The 22,531-nt window shown below is 32.5% G+C and overlaps 1 protein-coding gene across 21 annotated transcripts in view; it reads left to right on the top strand.

Moving 5' to 3' along the window:
- The window catches only part of PPIP5K2 (diphosphoinositol pentakisphosphate kinase 2), a 61,014-nt gene that overhangs the window by 18,684 nt on the left and 19,799 nt on the right, over nt 1-22,531 (top strand). For 17 of the 21 annotated variants that reach the window (XM_033110287.1, XM_033110286.1, XM_033110290.1 and 14 more), the window contains 10 exons: nt 561-636; nt 722-831; nt 1,572-1,657; nt 3,690-3,815; nt 3,958-4,079; nt 4,357-4,539; nt 11,012-11,153; nt 11,908-12,131; nt 16,864-16,991; nt 17,524-17,638. In XM_033110287.1, the coding sequence (XP_032966178.1) occupies nt 561-636; nt 722-831; nt 1,572-1,657; nt 3,690-3,815; nt 3,958-4,079; nt 4,357-4,539; nt 11,012-11,153; nt 11,908-12,131; nt 16,864-16,991; nt 17,524-17,638 (1,312 nt within the window). The remainder of the gene's footprint in view (nt 1-560; nt 637-721; nt 832-1,571; nt 1,658-3,689; nt 3,816-3,957; nt 4,080-4,356; nt 4,540-11,011; nt 11,154-11,907; nt 12,132-16,863; nt 16,992-17,523; nt 17,639-22,531) is intronic. The other 4 variants (XM_033110293.1, XM_033110301.1, XM_033110306.1 and 1 more) reach the window with 1 other exon arrangement.

Genomic DNA, 22,531 nt, shown 5'->3' on the forward strand with positions numbered 1-22,531 from the left:
TGGCTATATCCACAAATGCCCATCAGTCTGACCTGGCTTTCAGTTATTGTTGTAAAGGTGTTCTACATAATTTTGGTTTATTGTACTCTTACATTGCTTTCTGACCTCTCAACCTTATAGAAGAAAATTAGTAGAATGAAAGTTTATGTTTTTTCCATTCAGTATTTGATTTGAAAATAATAAAATTTGAAAACCCAAACCATTATATATGTGTTGAAACATTTTTTTAATATATATATGTATACAGTGACTTCAGAGAATATATGGTATTTTTGTATTATAATCATAGTTTCAATCATGAGAAAACTTTTAAAAATAATCTAGTGATTATTAGTTTGATATGATTTAGGAAAATACGAAGTTTTAGCAATCAAAGTAGAGAAGCAACATGGTATAGTGAAGTACTAGTGAAGAAGACACACAGTATTTGAAATCCAAAGACCACAAGTCCCATTTCTATTATTATCGTTTTAGTTCCATATCTGTTATCATTGATTTTAGTATATGGTGGTAATGTTAATTATTGCGAGTGACTAATAGTGCTCTTTCTTTTTTATAAGATTTTTTGATCTTTTTGAAAAGTGTGATGGATATAAATCTGGGAAATTAAAACTCAAAAAGCCAAAACAGTTACAGGCAAGTGCATTTGATTTCTTGTTGAGTTTTAAGTTGCTAATAGCAAAGACATAAAAATTCAGTTTCCTCTTAATTTATTTTATAGGAGGTGCTGGATATTGCACGACAACTTCTTATGGAGCTGGGGCAAAATAATGATTCTGACATTGAAGAAAACAAGCCAAAACTTGAACAACTCAAGACAGTGTTAGAGATGTGAGTATCTTTTGGAAACCCTTAATTTTGATAACGACTTATAGTGCTCTTTCTTTAATATGTGTGGCTTTCCATGTTAGTGTCCTTCAGAGTTTGATCTTTTGCTCTTTATCACTATAGCTGAGGTGAAATTAGTGAAAGTCTAATGAGATTTTTATTTTTACCAGTGAGAAAATAGATTGTTGTATTGAAAGTTACTGTTTTAGCTTTACCCTTAATTTTATAAAAAGATCAAAAGAGGACATCAAATTTGGATCTTTAGTGAAGTACTGCTTAGAATGAAAGCTACATTGCTAACTTGACCACAGCCTCAGTGCCGTTTAAATAAAAAAACAATTTTAAACTGTGCTTTAATCAAGTGAAATTGGTACCACCAATATTCCTGTTATAAGGCTTATAGTTTTGACCACTTATAATCTTGTTAATATTTCCTTTATTTTTTTAAGACACATATAGTTTTAGGTTTTTATATATACCTATACTTTTTCGTCTCTTCAAATTGTCTAGCTTTTTGTAGAGAAACTTTTTCGTATTTTCATTTTTGATGTGGTTAGAATGACTATCTATGGTACAGATTTTCTACTAGCATATTTTGAAGAATTCAACAAGGTTTTACAAATAGAAGGGGGCCTCAAAGTGTAAGGTTGTTTTTCTGTAGATGGATTTTAAATTTTTCTCTAGGAGCTCACCTTGAACGCTTACTGAGTATTTTCCATTCTGCTTGCCATTTTACTTTTCAGGTATGGCCATTTTTCTGGAATAAATCGTAAGGTCCAATTAACCTATCTCCCTCATGGTTGTCCTAAAACATCTAGTGAAGAGGAAGGTATGTTATTATTAATGCCTATTGTGTTTTAATTAGATGTAGGGACTTAGTACTCATTTTTGATTGATTGCCTTTGGACTCTCTGTCTAATAGTATAGGGACTAGCATGCTATTCAATGGAGTTTTGTTAACTATGCCTTCTGTTTAAAGTATAGATTTTATTCTTTATCCTTAAAGGGTAGATTTTATTATTTTGAAAACTCCGTAGGACTTCCCTTTTACTCTGGGGTTGTTTCAGAAAGCTTATTTATTTATAATTAAATGTTACTTAATGGGCCTCTTCCTCTTTTGGTAGAAAAGGGCAGAGTATACAGGATGAAAGCTCAAAAAGACTATTTGAAAAAATATACAATTAACGTGTTCTAAAATAGATCTTTTCCTCCACACAGTAAATCAGAATAAGCATTTAAATAAAATTAGTCTTCTAAGAGCAGTCAGCACAAAAGTCCATAAATTCATTTATTTTTCAGAAGAAAAATGGGCAGGGGTTAGAGAAACAATTTTATGTAGAAATTCAGATGCCCAATAAAATAATATAATAGTAACAATTACTCTTCCCTATCACACTGACAAAGGGTTTTTTTTTTAATAATGCTAGTTTCAGATAAGGTTTTCTTATTTTATTCGTTTTCAAACTGGTAAAAAAAATGCTAATGAAAATATAGTGCAGCAGGATTTCAGTCTAATGGTCGGAGTATAAAGCGGCATAACTCTTTGAACAGTAATTTGCCAATATATGTATATCAAAAACTTCAAAAAATGTTCATATGCTTTGATCTTAATTCTGCTTACACAAATTTGTCCCAAGGAAGTAATCAGATATTCAGAAAAAGATTGATCTGTCAGAATATTCACAATGGCATTATTTATACTTGCAAAAGTTGAAGTAGTAATACATGCAAAGACAAGTTTGATTATGTTGGTCTTCAACTATTTATTTAAAAATTTGATGTGTTGCTCTCTTGTCACACTTTGTGATTAATAGCAGTAAGCTTAATTTCCTATATCTTAATATTTAGGATCAAAACATTTTATAAATAACTATAATAAAAAAGTCATTTAACTGTCCTTCCATAAATTAATATTGGTCTGCATGGTAAAGCACATGCAACTACTAACTAGCCCCAGAGGAAAGGATGATTTTCTATCACTTTTAATGAATCATCATTAATTTCTTTTGCACTTATATTGTTTATTTTTAAATTACCTTTGTTTCTGTAACACAGTCTTAGGACATGATAAAGGGCAGCTCAGAATTAAGTACTGAAACTCATTCACTTATGCCACCTCCCCTGTGTCTGAGAAAACACTTGGTCTGGAACATATAGTGATTCCACAATTCCAAGTTTTAGTTATTAATTTATTTTTTCATTGCTGTTGACATACAATATTATATTAGTTTCAGGTGTATAACATAGTGATTAGACATTTCACAATTCCAATTTTAAAAGCTGCTCTTAGCTACATTTTATTGTGTATCTCACCCATAAATTTAAATTGTAATATGTATTAGGCTCTATCATCTCCCATCTTCCTAAAGATTATGCAAATCACTAATTCCTTATCACGAAAAAAGAATGTATCTTCACTTCAGTTAACATTACCTTCTGTGTGACAGCACTGCAGAAGGCTCTTGATGTAAAGACAAGATCCGGATCCTGTCATCAAGGAGCTCTTAATCTAGCATATTTAGCACAATTAAATACATTGGGCAAATACCATTGCTGTCGTACTACTATGATAGCAGTGAAAGGAGACGCAATACCTCCTTTCAGAAAACTGGGAAAGAGCCTTCTTCCTAAAATATGGAGATTTTGAAATTTTAGTAAGATCTTAACAAGTGGACCAAGGGGTATTCTTGACAAAAGCAACAGCCTACAAAGATAGATACGAGTACATTTAAGGAATAAAATAATATATAAGGGCTATACTCTACTGCAAAAGAGAGGACAAAGAGAAAATTAATCTTGAAACATGTCTATTTAAAAGAAACAAATTTGACACTTGCTTTATCCATTCTCATGTACCTTAGACAGCCGAAGAGAAGAACCATCCTTACTTTTGGTTCTAAAATGGGGAGGAGAACTAACCCCTGCAGGCAGGGTCCAAGCTGAAGAACTTGGAAGAGCTTTCAGGTGTATGTATCCTGGAGGTCAAGGTAAATCTTGAAGTTTCTCTAATTTGGTTAAATTTATACACTGCGTTTTCAAATCCTCGTTTATTTTGAGATGTTATTAAATATTTATAGAAATACAGTGAGATAAAAATATAGCTTAAGTGATTTGAGGATTTATTTTCAGGAGATTATGCAGGATTTCCTGGTTGTGGTTTACTTAGATTGCATAGTACCTACCGACATGACCTCAAAATATATGCCTCTGATGAAGGACGAGTGCAGATGACTGCAGCCGCTTTTGCAAAGGTATGAATGAATGCTTTTAGAATTACTAGAATGTTCATCTAATATTGCATTTTAAAAAGATTTTTACTAAGGCAATATTTTAAAATTCTAAATTTGAAAATTCCAACTACAGCCCTGAAATAGCAGTGATAAACCGTATTATTGATAAAGTTTACTTATTGTAAATAGTTAGCTTATACCTTATAAAATTCAACATGTAACACAATAATTGCAATACTTTTCTATTGTTTTGCGTGCTAATTTTTAAATCTGTGTTGGCTTTATTTAATATGTTTAGGGGCTATTAGCTCTAGAAGGAGAGCTGACACCCATTCTGGTTCAGATGGTAAAAAGTGCAAATATGAATGGTCTTTTGGATAGTGATAGTGACTCTCTGAGCAGTTGTCAGCAACGTGTGAAAGCAAGACTTCATGAAATACTTCAGAAAGACAGAGATTTTACTGCTGAAGATTATGAAAAGGTGGGTCTTAGCAAACTCTTTTACATGTGAAATATGCACACACAGAAAAGTGCTTAAAACATAAACTTAGTCTTTATTGTATTATAAAGCAAATACTCATAATCATTTCCATCCAGATAGAGAACTAGAACATTGGAACAACTTTAGCCCCTGTGTACCCCTCCCCAATTGCAACCCTTTCCCTAGAAATAACTCTTAGAAATAATTACTATCCTGACTTTTTACATGGCTCTTTTTTATGGTCTTGTCACAACCAGAACACTTATTTGGATAAGTGTGCATCTACTGTAGTCTCAGTTTTGGCTATTTTTTAAGCCTTGTATAATAAAACTTGTTTTCTTTTATGTCTGGCTTCTTTTGCTCAATATTATGTTCATGCAATTCATCCATATTTTTCGAGAATTTCAATATTTAATAATCATCTCTGTAGTATTTTATTTCAGGGCTTGGCAAATTTTTCCTGTAAAAACCAGATAGTAAATATTTTAGGCTTTGCAGATCACATATTCTCTCTCATTGTGTCTCTTTTCTAACCACCTTTTAAAAATGTAAAAACCATTCCTAGCTCATGGGCTTTGCCACAGGCAACATTCAGCCTGCAGGCCATAGTTTGACCCATGTTCTATTTAATGAATATACTACAGTTTATATATGCTTCTACTGTTGTTACAGTTTGGGGCTATTATTATTAATATTACTATGAGTATCCTGGATGCCTCCTAGTACATATGAGTATATGTTTCTCTTGGTTATATTCTAGGAGTGGAATTGTGACCCACAATATGCCTGTATTTCACTATTACTAGATAATGTCAAACTGTTTTCCAAAGTCATTGAACCATTTCAAGTCCCCCCATGAGAATTGTCATTGTTCTGCATAGTCTCTATTCATGTTATTCTCAGACTATTCAATTTTGGCCATTTGGAAGGTAGATGTATAGTAGTACCTCATTGTTGTTTAATGTTTTTGATAATTGTCTTTCATGAGGACTTCTTTTCAAGTCTCCGTCCTTTCTTTCTACTAGTTGTCTGTGTTTTTCTTTTTGAGTGGTGCAAGTTCTCTGTATATTCTGGATATGAGTCTTTTTTATAAATTTCATAAATACTACCACCTATTCTGAACCTTAATGATGTCTTTTGTTAAGCAGAAGTTCCTATTTTTCATAAAGTTCAGTTTTTTCCTCTATGATCAGTGCATTTTTAACATATTGTTTATAATATCTTTACTGTTTTGCCCTTCATATTTATCTGCAATCCAGCTAAAATTGGCTTTTGTATGTGCTATAAGGTAAGGATGTCAAAACTGATATTTTCCCCCCAACTATATGTACATCCTGGTGTCTCAGTACCACATACTGCAAAGACCGTCCTTTCCCCACTACTTTGTAGTACTGTCTTTATCATATTTGTGTGGTCTGTTTTTTAGACTATATTCTTTTGTGAATCTTTGTTCCATTTAATAAGAGCTCCCAAATCCTACGTGGTTCCTTCTTCAAGTTGTTTTTGGCTTTTTTTTACATTTCCATATAAATTGTAAAATAAGCTGGTCAAAAATCCTGTTAGGATATTGATTTAGATTGCATTAAATCTGTAGTTTACGAAAATTTATATCTTTTTACAATTTTTTCATGCAATTTTAAATGGTGTCTCAAAATTTTATTTTCTAATTGTTGCTGCTATGTAGAAAAATTTTTAATATTGACTTTATATGCATCAACCTTATTGAACTCATTTATTAATTTAATAATTTATGGTTTTGGGTTTTTCTTTTGACCCTTTAAAAGCATATCCACAGGTTTTCTTTTCCAATTCTTATGTTTTTTATTATTTTTCTTGTCTTACTTTAATAGCTAGCGCCTTCGAAACAGTGATAAATAGAAGTGGCGTTTCTTGTCTGTGATCGCAAAGGAAAAGCTTTTAATACTTGTTCATTAACTATGATATTTTCTGTAGATTTTTTTTATAGCTACTCTTTTAAATATAAGGAAGCTCTCTGTTCCTATTTGGCTAAGATTTTTCTCATGAAAAGTTATTGAATTTTATCATATTTTCTTTTCATCTATTGTATCATATGATTTTTTGGGATGTGCAGCTACCGTGGTTCCTAGAATAAGCTCAACCCTTTTTATGTATTTTTTTAAAATATATATGACTGGTTTGGGTTTCCCAGTATTTTTTGTTAGGAGTTTTACATCTATGCTCATGAGTTAGATTGACTTTTTTATTCTTGTTATGTCTTTGTCAGCTTTCAATACCAGGCTTATGCTAGTATCATAAAATTAGTGAGTCCTCTTTGGGGGGAATAATCTGTGTACTTATGTTACATTAAATGTTTGGTAAAATTTACTGGTAAAGCCTGTGATACATTCTATGGGCATTTTCTTTGTGGGAAAGTTTGTAATTATGGATTCCAGAGTAATTTAGTAGTTTTCAGTTATTATGTCTCGTGTCAGTATTAAGTTACATTCTTCCAGAAGTTTGTTCATAATATCCTCTTTACGTTATTTGTAATGTCTTTAGGATCTGTAGAGACATCCCTTTTTGTTTCATGACATTATACCATTTTTTTCTTGATCAGTTTTACCATGGTTGATCAGTTTTATTCGTTCAACGAACTATCTTTCAAATTTGTCAGATTTGTTGGCCTTCTGAATTATGTGTTTCTCTTCTATTTGATTAACTTTTATTGTTTAATATTTTATTCCTTCTATAATTTTATTTTGCTCTTTTTCTAATTCTCAGAAACTAATGTCACTAGATGAATGCTTATTAACTCATGAATCTTTTCTAAAATAAATACACTAGGCCATACGTTTCCCTTTATGCACTGTTTTGACAGTATTTATAAATTTTGAGTTTTATGCAATTTGGTGCATTTTCTAATTTGATTTTTTGCTTAGATCATAGGTTATTTAAAAGTGTGTTTTTAAAGTTTCTAAATCTATGGCATTTTTAAGTTATACCTTTGTTGTTTTTAACTGTACCATTTTAGATAAAGCAAAAATTCTTGATTTTTTTCATCTGTTTTTTGTTTTTTATTGTTGTATCTTAAAATTTTCCACTATAATTGTGCATTTTTCTTGTCTTGTTAGTTCTCTTTACCCTTGCTTTACATATTTTGATGCCATGTTATTAGATTTTGGATTAGTATATTTCAATCAGTACTTCTTTGACTCAGAGTTTACTTTCTCTGAGATTAATATGGCTACAACAGTTTTTTTTTTAATTTGGTGTTTGCATAGTATATCTTTTTACTTTCAATATTTCTGAAACTATTTCTTAACTGTATCTCTTAAAATCTGCATATGGTTGTTTCTTAAACAATTTTGAAAATCTTTGTTGAGGGCAGTCATTCCATTTATATTATAAATTTATATATAAATCTGTTTTCCTTTTAAGCGCTTTATATTTGTACTGCCTGTTTTTCTTTCCTTTCTTGCTTTGCTGGAAGTAATACTTTATTTGATTCTCTGTTAGTTTGCAATTTTTATTAGATTTTACTATTTGTTTTGTCATTACCCCAGAGATAACAATAGGCTTCTATGACATCTAAAACTTGAATGTTTACATCATGCTTTCACTCTTTCCTTGGACAATGCAAGGACTCTAGAATAGAGGAGAGTACTTTTCAAACTTTAACTTGCATAAGAGTCATCTGGGGTTTTGTAAAAAATGCAAATTCTGGTTCATCACATCTGGAGTGGGGACTGGGATTCTGCATTTTTAATAAGCTTCCAATTGATGCCAGTGCTGCTAGTCCTTGAACTATACATTTAGCTCAAGGCCTAAAATCATTATAACATTTGCCGAGCTTGTAATTTGCATGCTATTAATATTGTTTATTGTTTGTTTGTTTTTATAATAGTATGTTTTTCTGGGCAAGGAGGGAAATAGGACTTTATTGAGGAACAGTGTACTTCCGGAACTTTTCCAAGTCAAGTTGTTGTTCTTTCAATCTTTAGTTGTGGAGGGCGCAGCTCAGCTCCAGGTCCAGTTGCCATTGTTAGTTGCGGGGGTGTGGCCCACCATCCCTTGCAGGAGTGGAGGAGTCGAACCAGCAACCTGTGGTTGAGAGCCCGTGCTCCAACCAACTGAGCCATCTGGCCACCCAGGAGCTGAGCAGCAGCTCATTGACTTCATTCTAGTTGTGAAGGGTGTAGCTCACTGGCCCATGTGGGAATCGAACCGGCAGTCCCGTTGTCCAGAGCTTGCGCTCTAAACAACTGAGCCACCCGTCTGCCCAATATTGTTTATTTTTATTCTGTACTTTTTAAACCCCACAATATATCACTGTTATTATTTATACAAGCAGTATTCATTTAGATTTATCTATGAATTTACCCTTTTAATTACATTGAATTTTTTCTGAATTTCACAGTTCGCATTTAAGATAATTCTCTTTCTGTTTGAAGGACAATGCAGTAATTCTGTTAGTCTACTCGTGATTAATTCTTTTTTGTCTGAAGATGTTTTCATTTTAACTTTACTCTTGGATATTTTTTACTAGGTATAGAATTCTAGAATGGCACTTTTTTCAATTGCATTGAAGATGTTGTTTCACTATCATCTTCTAGCTGCCAATGTTTACCTTGAGAAGTTAGCTGTTGATCTTATTATTGCACCTTTTGAAGATAATTTCTTCTTCTTAATAAGTTCTTCTGGCCAGTTTTAACATTTTATTTTTATCTTTGGTTTTCAGTAGTTTTTCTATTGTGTTTCTAAATGTAAATTGCTTTTTAACTTATCCTAATAGTTTGTTAGGATTCTTGGATCTTTGGTTTCAGTTTTGGAAAGTTGTCTTAAGTTTTTTTTTGTTTGTTTGTTGTTTTTCTAAATATTGCTTCTGGGTCTCTAAATATATTTGCCAGAACTTACTCTTACCCTTTCTTTTGATTTTTTTTCATCCTTTTATCTGTATGCTTTATTCTGGATAAAATCTTCTACCCTGTCTCCAATTTACTGAATGTATCTCTGGCTGTATCAAATGTGCTATAAATTCAGCCAGTATATTTTTCAATTCCAGAATTTCCATTTGCTCTTTTAAAAATATAATTTATTGTCATTTCTTTTTTCAATAATTTGCAGTTCTTTGATGATTTTCAGTGTTTCCTTTTATCTTCTTGAACAGAGGAAGTTTCTTTTTTTACTGTTTGATAATTTTATTACCTGGAGTCTTCTTGGTTCTGTTTGTGTTGCCTATTCTGCTGATTGGCATCCATACCGTTCTGTTTTCTTGTGTAGCTGAATATCTTTAATTATGGATGGATTTTTTTTATTCATTTGTGGAAATAAATTGAGCTTAAGATTATATCATCATATTCCAATAAGATTTTTTATTTGTTTCTACTATGTGCCTGTGGACACTGCAATCTAGGATTGCTTTAATCCTGTTTCAGAGCAGATCTTTCTGGGCCAACAGTTCACCTAAACTTTGTCTGCAGTTTGTTGATGGGTTGGTTTGTTTCTGATTCACCCTCACTTTTCTGAACCCTAAATACAGAGAGTTTACCAGTGTTCCACCTTTGAGAACCCTCACTTCACTTTTGTCCCCTTAACCTAACAAGGCTATTAAAGTTCTACTCCACTTTTCTGTTGTCTATACAGGATCAACAAATGTCTCCAGTGCAGAAACAGCCTTAAATGCCAGAATCACTCTCTACATCACTGACCTATGAGTTTGGTTCTATAATTTATTATTGTATCTCTCATATACCTTAAAGCAGAAGTATAGAAATTGTTTGCCCAAGATTATTGCTTATATTTGATGATTAGATTGATGCAAACTACCTATTTCACCATAACATTTTACATTTTACATCCACTTTACATTTTTTATTTTTGTAGAAACTTGTTTGATGGGGTTAAATAACTTGCCAAGCTAAGTGTCAAAACTGGAATTTGAAACTGTTCTCATTAATGGCTTTTGTAAATTTGGGAAAAATCTCATCACCAAGGGTGTTTAAGAGCATGATGTTTAAGGGCACCAGCTCTATAGCCAGACTTTTTTTTTAAACGCCAGCGCTTTTTTTATCCTACTCTTCACATACTAGTGGTTTGATCTTGGGCAGTTTGCTTAACCTCTGTTAAATACCTCATCTGGAAAAATAAATGATGATGATAATAGAGTCTTAGGTTATTGCATGTAAATATATGTGAAATGGTTAGAACCTTATTTGCTCATATTAAGTGAGTCAGCAAATTGTCACCGTAAGTTAGAATAAAATGTCATTGTAAGTTAGATTACTTCTGCTACATTTTCTCTGTGAATAACCTAATAATAGCTAAAGTTTAGTAGTTTTTTAACATGAAATTCTGAGGTTTTTGCTTTTGTTTGATTTTATTACTATATTTTGGGGGGTCATCTTAATTTATGGTGTGGAATTATTCTCTAGCTGCTGGAAAATTTTGTATATTGTTCTCTTGGGCAATTGGGCATAACCAGATATAAAATGTATACTTTACTTATTTGTAGCTTACTCCATCTGGAAGCATTTCTCTTATCAAATCAATGCATTTAATTAAAAATCCTGTGAAGACTTGTGACAAAGTTTATTCCTTGATACAAAGTTTGACTTCTCAAATCAGACATCGCATGGAAGATCCCAAATCATCAGGTAAATACTATGTTTTTCTTAGAGCATAAAACAAAAATTGCTATCCAGTTACTATAAATATTTTAAAATATGATGCACCAATATTAAGAAATCAACCCTGTCATACTAAATCTAGGTATAATATGAGTTAATATATATCCAGCAAAAAAATAACTCAGTTATAGTTGCTTTTTTCCATGAAAAAGATAATAAAACATTCTTCTATGATTAATTATGTAGAATTACCATATAGCTAAGCAGGAAATAGGCAGAATAATAAGAAAAAGCAAGCAGTAGGAAGGTGATGTGGGCTTTGATTCTAAGACTAGCTTGGTTAATAACTTGGGCAACATTGACATCTTAGATTGCTTACTGGTGAAAATGGATCCTTTGAGCTGTTTAATTTTTAGGGTCCCTTTCTGGTAATGACTGTCTATTCTGTTAGTGATGTGAATCTAATGAAAATAATAAATAATAATCTAATCAAAGTAGTTTAAAATTCAGAATTGAAAATGTATTAGCTAAAATGAATTTCGTTATAATTATTGTTTTTTTCTTATTGAAATATGTAACATGTAACATGTTCCTAACTTATGTATTTATACCTTTATTTAAGTCAACAAAATATCTGATTACTAATAGTATATGCCTATGGTAACATTTCCTAGCTTAACAATTTTATCTTTGACATTTTAAAAAGTTCTAATTATCAACTTTTTAGTATGGCCTTAATTTGATTTTTAATTAATATACTAAAAATGTTATGTTGTTTTAGATATTCAGCTTTACCATAGTGAGACATTAGAGCTTATGCTACGTAGATGGTCCAAGTTGGAGAAAGACTTTAAAACAAAAAATGGAAGATATGACATTAGTAAAATCCCTGACATATATGACTGTATAAAATACGATGTCCAGCATAATGGTTCCTTGAAATTAGAAAACACAATGGAATTATATAGGCTTTCGAAGGCATTAGCAGACATTGTTATCCCTCAGGTAAGTAATTCCTAGGAATCATTTTTCTTATGTGTTATATAGATACTTTACAAATGTCTGTCAGTATATAAAAGATAGCTGATTTTCATGTCCATATAAAACCCATAACTTTAAAAAGGAAAGTAAGTAATTTTGTATTTATATTTTAAACTTTGTATTTGTTATATTAAATAACTACTTGATTTTCTCAGTTTGATTGTACTAACTTTTGAAAATTTAAGAATTGATACTCCCAAAAAATAATAATGTACTAACAAAACAAGACAACTGAAAACAGGATGGATTAAATTATTTAAGTATTTATTGGGCACTTATTGTACACCAACCAGCTGTATGCTGTGGAAATGTGTGGGGAGTGGGAGAAAAAGGTAGTTGTGGCCCTATATACTGTGTTTTCCCCCAAATTAATACCTAGCCAGACCATCAGCTGTAATGCATCTTTTGAAGCAAAACTTAATATAAGATCTGGTCTTATTTTACTATAATATAAGAACAAGTCCTTAATATAATACAATATGATATATAATATAATATAGTATATAATACCAGGTCTTATATTAATTTTTGCTCCAAAAGATGCATTAGAGCTGATGGTCCAGCTATGTCTTATTTTAAGGGAAATATGATGGATTTTATAATTCTTTTTACTTTATGTGCAAGTATTTTGAAAATATTATTTAGAGGTCAATATATAAGTAGTTATTGGTAGGGAGGAATGTTCATGGGTCTTTTTATTATAGGAAAATAAAATAAAGGTAAAACAAGAATTCAAGTAACTGAAATACAATTAAGTGGAGAATCAGATTGATACTAAAGACATAGTGACAAGACAAGTTGAGATAACAGATATGTTAGAAGAAAATAGTTCACGATGCCCTTTCTGGAACTTTTTTCAGCTCAATTACTAAAAGATTATTTGGGTATTATAAAGGGAGTAGATCAGGCATTCTAGTTGTGAACCAAAGTTAAGAAACAGAAAAAATGAAATATGTGAAAAGTATAAAGATTCTCAATAAAAGTAGCCTCACTTAAAAATATTCATATATAAAAAATGGCTAAAATAATGTTTTTTCCCTAATATTCAAAGAAAGTCCAGGAAAAATTAAAGACTGAAAACCTGGGAATTCAGACAGTATGCAATTTACCTATAGTTATTTGTGTAAATATTAAAGATTAGCTTATTTCAGCATGAAAGAGCAACTGTTTATTTGGTCAAATACATAATAAAGACAGTTTTAGGTATGTTGTGTGAATAAGTGATTTGCAAACATGAATTATTTTTAAAAGAAAGGATAAAAATATCTCAAACCGGAAGAATATGTCTTAGGGCCTACTTTAAGAAACACTGACTTAGAAAACAAGGACTTAATTTACTAACAACTTTTGTTTACTAAATGGAAGAGAAGCTTTATTTTACAGAATAAAAGGTTTTATTTTTATAATTAAGATATTTTAAGATTACCATCAAAGTGAATATACTGTATTCTGTAAAACTCAGTTTTAGCTAGGTATAGACAGATGATCGTTGTTCTAACACTAATTTGAATATAATTCATTCAGTAAAGTTACTAAATCAGCATACATCTTTGTTACAAAATTCAAGATAGAGAATTCATTCAAATTTTTCTTAAAGATTCTGAGAAGAATGGTTACTATTAATTCTGGTAAACATTATTAATTTGCATTGGAAGTATAAATAAGACCTGATTTTTTTCTTTATTTTGGATTGCATTGACATTAGTCTATGCTCAGTACATTTTAGTTATACTTATTCCTACAATGGAGATTATTTAAAAGTACATTTTTTAACAGATAAGCTGTAAATACAAGACCCTTTTAAGTATTAATTTGGCTGTATGCTTTTTTTCAAGGTAGGCTTTCAATATATCTAAATGTATTACCTACTCAGTGCCTTAATAAATGCACAAATGATTTGTTATACTTAATCTCAAGCCTCTTTCTCAGTCATGTATAATAAACATTTTAGAATTGGGAATGAAAAATTTGTTTCTAAGAGTTGGGATTGAAAGAGTACTCAAGTATTAATGGGGTTTTAGATGATAATTTCTCCTACTTTTTGTGTATGTATCTTGTTTATATTGCTCAGACAAAGAAATTTCTCACCATCTCCTTAAATATTTATAATGAATTTTTTTAACATATTGTAATTAGAAGAAGCACTAAAAATTAGAATAGTTAGCAAAGATTTGAGACATCATTTGTATCTTTTAAAGTAATTCATAATGCTTAGTTGTTCTCAGTCTCTATTACAGTAATTGTTTTTTGATGTAATTAGGTTAGATTTTCACAGTAACAATCTGAAGCCATCTCCAAAATTATCTTTCTTGGACAAATTATTTATCTTTGAACTCTTGGGACTCTTCAGACAATATTATGCCCCCACTTCCAGAAATCAAAGTCTTATTTTGGTTAAAAACATAATTAAATGTTGGTAAATTTATAAGTTTAAAATCAGAGGTTTTTTTTATATGCTTTCTTGGAGTTTTGAGATTATAAATTGAGGGAGGAGAAGACAACTTGGGATTTACCTTTGTAACTTTTTTACTTGATATTCCTTATTGTAGCCAAAACTTGGGATTTCTTTTAAATGAGCATCGAATTCAGTTCAGTAAATATTTTGCTTTGTTCCTTTAGCCTTCATAAATCCAAAACCATGGACAAAATTTAGGCCTTTGCAATCCCTGAACAAATAACTAAAAATTCTAACTGCATTTATAGTACTTACAATGAAACTGTAGTTTTTAATGGGAAAAAATGAAAATTTTACATAGAGTGGGCACCCTTCACCTGTGGTTTGCTTTCTGTGGTTTCAATTACTCATGGTCAACAGCAGTCCGAAAATATTAAACAAAATTTCAGAAATGAACAACTCATAAGTTTTAAGTTGTGCGCTGTTCTGAGCAGCACGGTGAACCCTCTCTCCTGCCCGGGACATGAGTCATCCCTTTGTCCAGCATGCACACCCTCCCGTTAGTGAGTTAGTAGCCATACTGATTACCAGATCAACTCTTGTAGTCAATGGTGCTTGTGTGCAAGCAACCCTTATTTTACTTAACAATGGTCCCAAAGCACGAGAGGAATGATGCTGGCAATTCAGATATGCCACAGAGCAGCATAAAGTGCTTCCTTTAAGTAAAAAGGTGAGTACAGTACAATTAGATATTTTGCGACAGAGAGAGACCATATTCACACAACTTGTATATTGTTAAAATTGTTTATTTTATTATTAATTATTGTATTCTTTGTAAAAATAGAACCAGAAAAAGCATGTCTTATAACCTGATTTTTTTCTTTCACTTAGCATCAAGAACCTCTTTCCATGTCAGTAAAGCTATATGTACATCATTATTCCTGATGGCTGAATAGTGTGATGTAATAATAACTTATTTAATCACTTTCTTGCATTTGGAAATCTGGATTCTTTTAATATTTTTCATTCTGTTTGTGTGTGTGTGTGTGTGTGTGTGTCTTCGTGTGTGTCTTCACATGTACTCAAAACTATTTCTGTAGCTCCAGAAATCTTTTACTGGTTTTCTTCCAAATGAGCAGTGTATGAGAGTATGTATTTTATCACACCTTGCTAACAACAGAAATTTTCCCTGATGATTTTTAATTCCAGCATTTCCCTTTTGTTTAGTCATACATACACAATTGCATTTATATCCCCTTTTGCATATCTAATTCGTAGTTACCTATGTTGGCAAGATTATTAAACCAACCAAGCTTTAGTGTAAGGTAAATGACCTCAAAAAGTTCCATTTTCATAAATCTTCCATCTGTAATCAATCAGTCTTTTCTTTATTAGGCAGTATTGAGATCTATTATCCATACTCATGTTTGACCATCTGGAAATACCTGATAGCAGGAGGTAGCCTTTAAATTCAGGTATCCCAGAATGTACGTGGAGAGAGAGAGGATATGCCTATTCCTTCCTTCCTTCTCTCTAGTTTCCCTTTTTTTCCTCTCCGTCCGCCCCACATCACTTTTTGCCCTTTTCCTTTATCCGACCCTTCCCCCCTCCCTCCATTCCATCTGCGCGCACATCACAGATTTTCCTCTTCTGGTATAAGGTTATTTTCTATCTACCTCTTTGAACTGTAATTTTTATTACAATTATTGCAATTAATATATTTTCTTGATACTTTCTTGATACTTCTCATAAATTTAATTAACCCATAATAATTATAGACATCATGAAATTAGGTAATTTCATGGCATTTTTTGCTCACCACTAATTAAAACTTTAAAAGTATTGGCCAAATGCTTTAAAATAATTTGTTTGCCTTTTTAATCTTTAACATTTGAATAGACAAAAATCCCATGATTTCAATTTATGTTTTTTTCATATGTTTATTGACTATTTGTTCTGTGCTTTAGTATTTGTGTCCTTAATCCATCTTTCTTTTAGGGCTGTTTCTACATTTAAAACTACCAATGGAGTTGAACTATCCATAAAGATTACATTTATCCATTTGTCCTTCTTTCTTTAGAAATTACTTGCTCTTTCAATCCACCAAAAACTATACTTGCATTTACTTGAATATTGTTGAACATACTTGCATATATTTGAATGGTATACTTGCAGTTGCAGAAATGTAAACTAGGAGTTGTATAGTGTTCAAATAAGGCTTACTAGAATTCTTTAGCGGTGCATTTGTTAGAGTTCTTTGGCATTATACCCTTTTTCTAATGTCATGTATTCTCTGCTCAGGAATATGGTATAACCAAAGCTGAAAAACTGGAGATTGCCAAAGGCTACTGTACTCCTCTAGTTAGAAAAATTCGCTCAGACCTTCAGAGGACACAAGATGATGACACTGTAAATAAACTCCATCCTGTGTAAGAGACTGTACTGTTATTTAAATCTACAGACATCTATTTTTGCATACTTCAAATCTAAATTACTTTTTAATGTTCCTATGAAGAAATCTTATTTCACACTGGGGAAATAAGAATTGCATCATTATTCCTAATAGTTAACTCCAACCAGGGTTCTTTTTGGGGCCAAATTGGAGAAGAACCGGGGTGAATAATATGTGTCATTATTCACATTATTTAGCATGTACCCTATTCGGCAACATAAAGTGTGAGCTTCTTCTGTCATTGTTAGTAGAGGAGTTACAATGAACTATAATAGTGAACTTAACTAATATTAACTCTGACTAATCTTAGAGGCCCCAGTTAGTTCCAGTTATCTTCAAGTTAAAGGAATATCTCCTAATTCCTCAATTGTGGTTGGAAGAGTGATAGATTTACTTACGATGGTATTTTACTTCTAGTAAGATTAAATTCCATTTTACAAAATAATTTCAACATTTAATAAGCTTTCACTATAAGGTTATGTTTTAACACTGTCTGCCTCTCACTTTAGGTATTCCAGGGGTGTTCTGTCTCCTGAACGTCATGTCCGTACCAGATTATATTTCACCAGTGAAAGTCATGTACATTCTTTACTATCTATCCTTCGCTATGGTGCCTTATGCAATGTAAGTGGAGTAAGTTATTCCAATCTACGTAACAAATATGTTTCCTTGAATTTTGTAATCAAATCAATAACACCTGTTTTTTACTGTGCAATTTTAATAATTCCTGATTTCCCATTGTCAAGGGTCTGCTATCTACCAAGCACTGTGCTAGATGTTGGGGATAAAGATAGGTTCTCTTCCCTTAGAGAAGATCCATTTAAGCCAGGGGTGTCCACACTGCGGCCCGCGGGCCAACTGCGGTCCACAATCCATTGTTAATTGGCCCGCAGCAAATTCCAAAAATATATTTAGTTGACTTAAATAAACCAGGTGAGGCAATACGTACTTTACCTCGAGTGAGTGGCCCGGCTGTTTGTGTATTTTACCACATATGGCCCTTGGTGAAAAACGTTGAAAAAAGTTTGGACACCCCTGATTTAAACCAACAATAATATACAGTATTTCAGGTGATGTTATAGGCTGGTGGCAGTAAGATAAAGAGAAGCTGATGAATGTGAGTTATTTAGGGATTAGAATTGACAAGACTTAGTGTTTGCTGATGAATTTCAGTTGTTTTGGGGGTTAGAGTTGGTAAGACTTGGTGTTTGGGTGGACATTGTACTTCTTATCTACTGTTATGTAATGAATCATACCAAAGCTTATTGGCTTAAAAACATCTACGTCATTTTATTTTTCTCTCTCAAAGTTTAAAGGGCCAGCTGGGATCACTTAGGCAGTTTCACTTTGGGTCTCTCCTGAAGTTGCAGTCAGACAGTGACTGAGTGACTGTGAATCACCTCACAGCTTTCCTCACATGTCTGGTGCTTGCCGCTGGCTGTCAGCTAGGACCTTGGCTGGGGTTATTTGACCAGAATACTTACACTTGGCCTCTGCAGGTGACCTGCTTCCTCAAAACATAGCAACTGAGTTCCAAGAGTAAGCTTCCTAAGAGAACAGGGTGAAAGTGCAAGGCTTTTTTATGACCCAGCATCATTTCTGCTGAGCTTTATTGGTTGAGGCAGTCCACAGGTTCATCCCAGTTAAAGCGGACGAGAAATAGACACACATTACTAGATGAATGGAGTAAAATGAATAACTGGGATTGGATATATTTTGGCCATCTTTGGAAACCAGAGTCTATCACAGTATGTCCATTGGCCACAGAATGCATATTTCTCGCACCTGCAAAATTCACTTAACCTTTCCAGTATTGCCCCAGTCTTATTCTATTACAGCATAAGCTTGACGTCAAGGATCTCATGTAAATGAGGTCCAGATGGGAATGGGGCTCCCTGGACACAGACAGGTCCTTGAGTGCTCAAGAGCATTCAGTCTTAATTCAAAGACCTGTGAACTGAAGAGACCAATTAATTATCTGTCCTTGAAATACCCAACATACAGGGCTTGGGCATAGAATAACTGCTGTACATAACCTTTTCAAAAGAGGGGAAAACAGAAGGTACACCGTAGTCACTGGTCCGTAGCAATTTTGAAATCTGCCTCGGTGTATATGTTGCCCATTCCTTAATTATAGGGCTTTGTCATACTGCTACGTAGGGAGGGAGCTGTGTGTATACAATGACTCATGGCTCCATGCTGTGGGTTCTTGATCGCTTCAGCTGGGTCATTCTTTTTTCATAAAAAGTACCTCATGTTTGCAGCTAAGTAGTTTTCTTCAACTTGCTTCCTGCTCAAAGACATTTGAGATGCAAAGGGCTATTTGATTTTAGTTCAAGATTCTGTAAGTTAAAAAAATAAAACAGTAATTTATAATCTTCGTTAAACATATTCACAGATTTCTTAAGGTTAAGCCCGTTTCTACATTGGGCTCCTCGTGTGGCTGCTGGGGGAGAGCACTCAGCAGTGCTTATTGCTTAAGTAGTGAGCATCTGAGACACACGCTTATACAATCCTGAGAAAGTCTCTTGTGTCTTTGAAACATCTGTGAAGTACCTCTTAAATCTTTCTGTTTTTACTATCACACCCCTGTTTTCATGACAGATTCCTGTGTTTCCTTTCTTCCTAGAAGCTGCTTTTTAATTATAGCATTCTTTGCTCTCTGGACAGGCTGGGACTGAGAAACAGTTTTATTTTTTAACCCAGTAAGTCTTTGCTCCTTTCTAATTAACAAGTTCTTTGTAGCGTATCTCTCCTCTCATAGTTTATCACAGGCAGTGAGAGGAATCTTGGTGGCATTTTTGGTGTTTTTCCTGGAAATCTTTATAGCTAGCTCATTGAGTTCGTTAGATGCACTTCTTATTTTCCACTGTCTACAGGCTACAGTGTTTCTATACTTTATGCCACCTACGTAGAAAGGGTCCTTTTTCCTATAGCTTCTAATAACATTTTTCTTACCTTCTTTGAATCCCTCACCAGCAACCTCCTCAATGCCCTGTAGACTTTTACTAACACTCTCTTTGTGAGACTCTTAAACTTTCACCAACGCGCCCCTTAAGACCTCCTACTGCTTACAGGTATCAAAGACAAGAAAGAAGAGAGTCAAGAAAGATTCCCATATTTCTGATGTGGGTAACTTGGTAGATGATCTTACCATTCACTGAGATGAGTAACACTTGGGAAGAAGATCAGATATTAGAAAGCAAGTAATGAGTTTAGTTTTAGACAGATGGAGTGTGAGGGACTAGTAGTCCAGTCAAGTAAAACTGACCAATAGTATGTTCCTATGTGAGGACAGAGGTTGGGGTTAAAGGTATAGAGTTGGGAAGCCAGCATCTTTATGACAGCTGACATAGTGGCTGTTGATAAGATGCCCATGGAGTTTTTATTTGAAAAGATAAAGAAAATGACATTTTAGGGATTGACAATGGAAGTGATCTGTACTAAAAAGGTATAAATTTTGATATCCCCCTTCTTTCTCAGTAAACTCAAACCATAGATTACCGAGAATCCCATGTCATTTCTGTTATGTGTCAAAAATATCTTTTCCGCCATCTCTAAACTAGCAAAATACAAGAATTTTTTTTACACATAAAAATTAAAGAAAGGTGGTAGTTTGGATTAGGGTAGAAGCAGTAGAACTAGAGCTTGTTGAGTATACATTTATTTGGCTGCATTTCTAAAAACAAAAGCTGAACAACTCCATTCTTTTAAAAAAAAAAAAATCTGTGCTTCCAGGATAAAAAAAAAGAAAAATTACCTGTATTTATTAAAGTAAAAATTAAAGTCTATACCAAAATGATGTCCTGTTTTCTAGTTTTTAAAAGTTAATATATTTGAACTATAATCATTATCCCAACTCATATTATGCTTTTAAGACCCTGTGACTAATATACTTAAAAACTTGTCCAGTTTCTTCCCAGTTGAAAGTTTTAAATTTTCAGTATGTACTGGGTAAAATGTCTCTCTCCATAATAGATTTTTTAAAAAGGGTTTGTTAAGGAATAAGATTATAAGCAAGATTTCAGGGACTATATTTAATGAGATATAATTTTTAAAAATATTTTTATGGGTTCTTGCATATTAATTGTGTTCAGAAGGATGCTTCTAAATATTATTTAATTTTATCTGTTCATTGAAACAGACCTAGCAAAATCTGTAACTGCAGCACTGAATTAGATAGTAGATGGTGTTCCTATTAATAATGTAGTGTCAGAAGGTCTAATAGATCTTTTTACTTATTGAAAATTTTTAATATTTAATTTAAACCTATCATTTATAGTAATTCATATCTAATAAAACTTAGTAATGCTATGCTAATTTGTTTTCTCTTACGAACTTTGAAAACATATATACATCTTTGCACATATGCCCTCCCCAAACACAGAAAACACACAAACATACACAGTTGCTATTTTTGCTCTGGAGTGTTGTGTAGGTTGGGAGGAGCTGCTCTGGTGACTTGGCCTGAGAGCATTTAGAGGTGTGAATAGTCATTTATTGAAATGAAGCTAAGAATACATTTAATTACACAAATTACATTATGTTGTTTTTAACGTGACGCTTCCAAAAACTTCAAAAGGGCAGTGCTTCCTCACAAATGTGTAATGTCTAAATTTAAAAAGCAAATATATGCTGATGTTTTAAGAAGTAGGTAGTCAGCATGTGGTCTCTTAAGTTTTGGCTTTGCAGTTCAAATTTTGTTTTCAAAAGAAAGCACATTCTGTACCAAAGTACAGATTATTGTATACAAAAATGTTGGATGTTTTTATATATTTGTAATGTTTATGACATAGATGAAGGAAAGTTATCTGTGATGTACGTAAGTTCTAAGCAGACCATGTGACTGTTAAATGTAAACTTTGTACTTTGAGTAGTTTTATCTTTTCAGATAGAATTTTCTACTGGAATCTTGTACATGTTTTCTCAGATCCCTCTGAGTTCTGATGCTTTATGATTACATGTTTAAAGACCAGTGATTCTTTAAATGAAGGTGAAGGAGTGGTGGATATGGTAATATTAATAGAATCTTCATATGCGTCTTCCTGCTGATTGTTTCTAAATATCCACTGCAGTACAATGAGGAGTATTTACTGTGATAGGCGTGTATTACATATACGAACTATATGATGGTGGGGAAAATAGCACTACTTTTATGGGATAGAATTCTGTTTATGAAGCATGATGCTATACTGGGCACTATGGGACTTAAGGTTAACAACTGCCACTTACCCTCAGAATTCAACTGTGGGTATCATAGTTCAAGAGATTCTTTATTTTTACCATTTATAAGCTTTTTTTTTTTTTTAAAGAGTTACCACAGGAGTTTATAGTGCTCCTGGTAAGAGATTTCTAAAATAATTTACTTAAGTTTAAATAATTTATTGAGACTTTAAATATAGTCAAGTAATTTTGAAAGATTTGTGCATGTAAAATATTCACCTTACTTTGTGGTATCACTCAGGATTAAGCATACTACCATAATGAAAATAAAGTGACTTTCGAGTAATGCAATAT

Source organism: Rhinolophus ferrumequinum, chromosome 7, assembly GCF_004115265.2.
Source record: "Rhinolophus ferrumequinum isolate MPI-CBG mRhiFer1 chromosome 7, mRhiFer1_v1.p, whole genome shotgun sequence".
In the NCBI taxonomy this organism is placed as follows: domain Eukaryota; kingdom Metazoa; phylum Chordata; class Mammalia; order Chiroptera; family Rhinolophidae; genus Rhinolophus; species Rhinolophus ferrumequinum.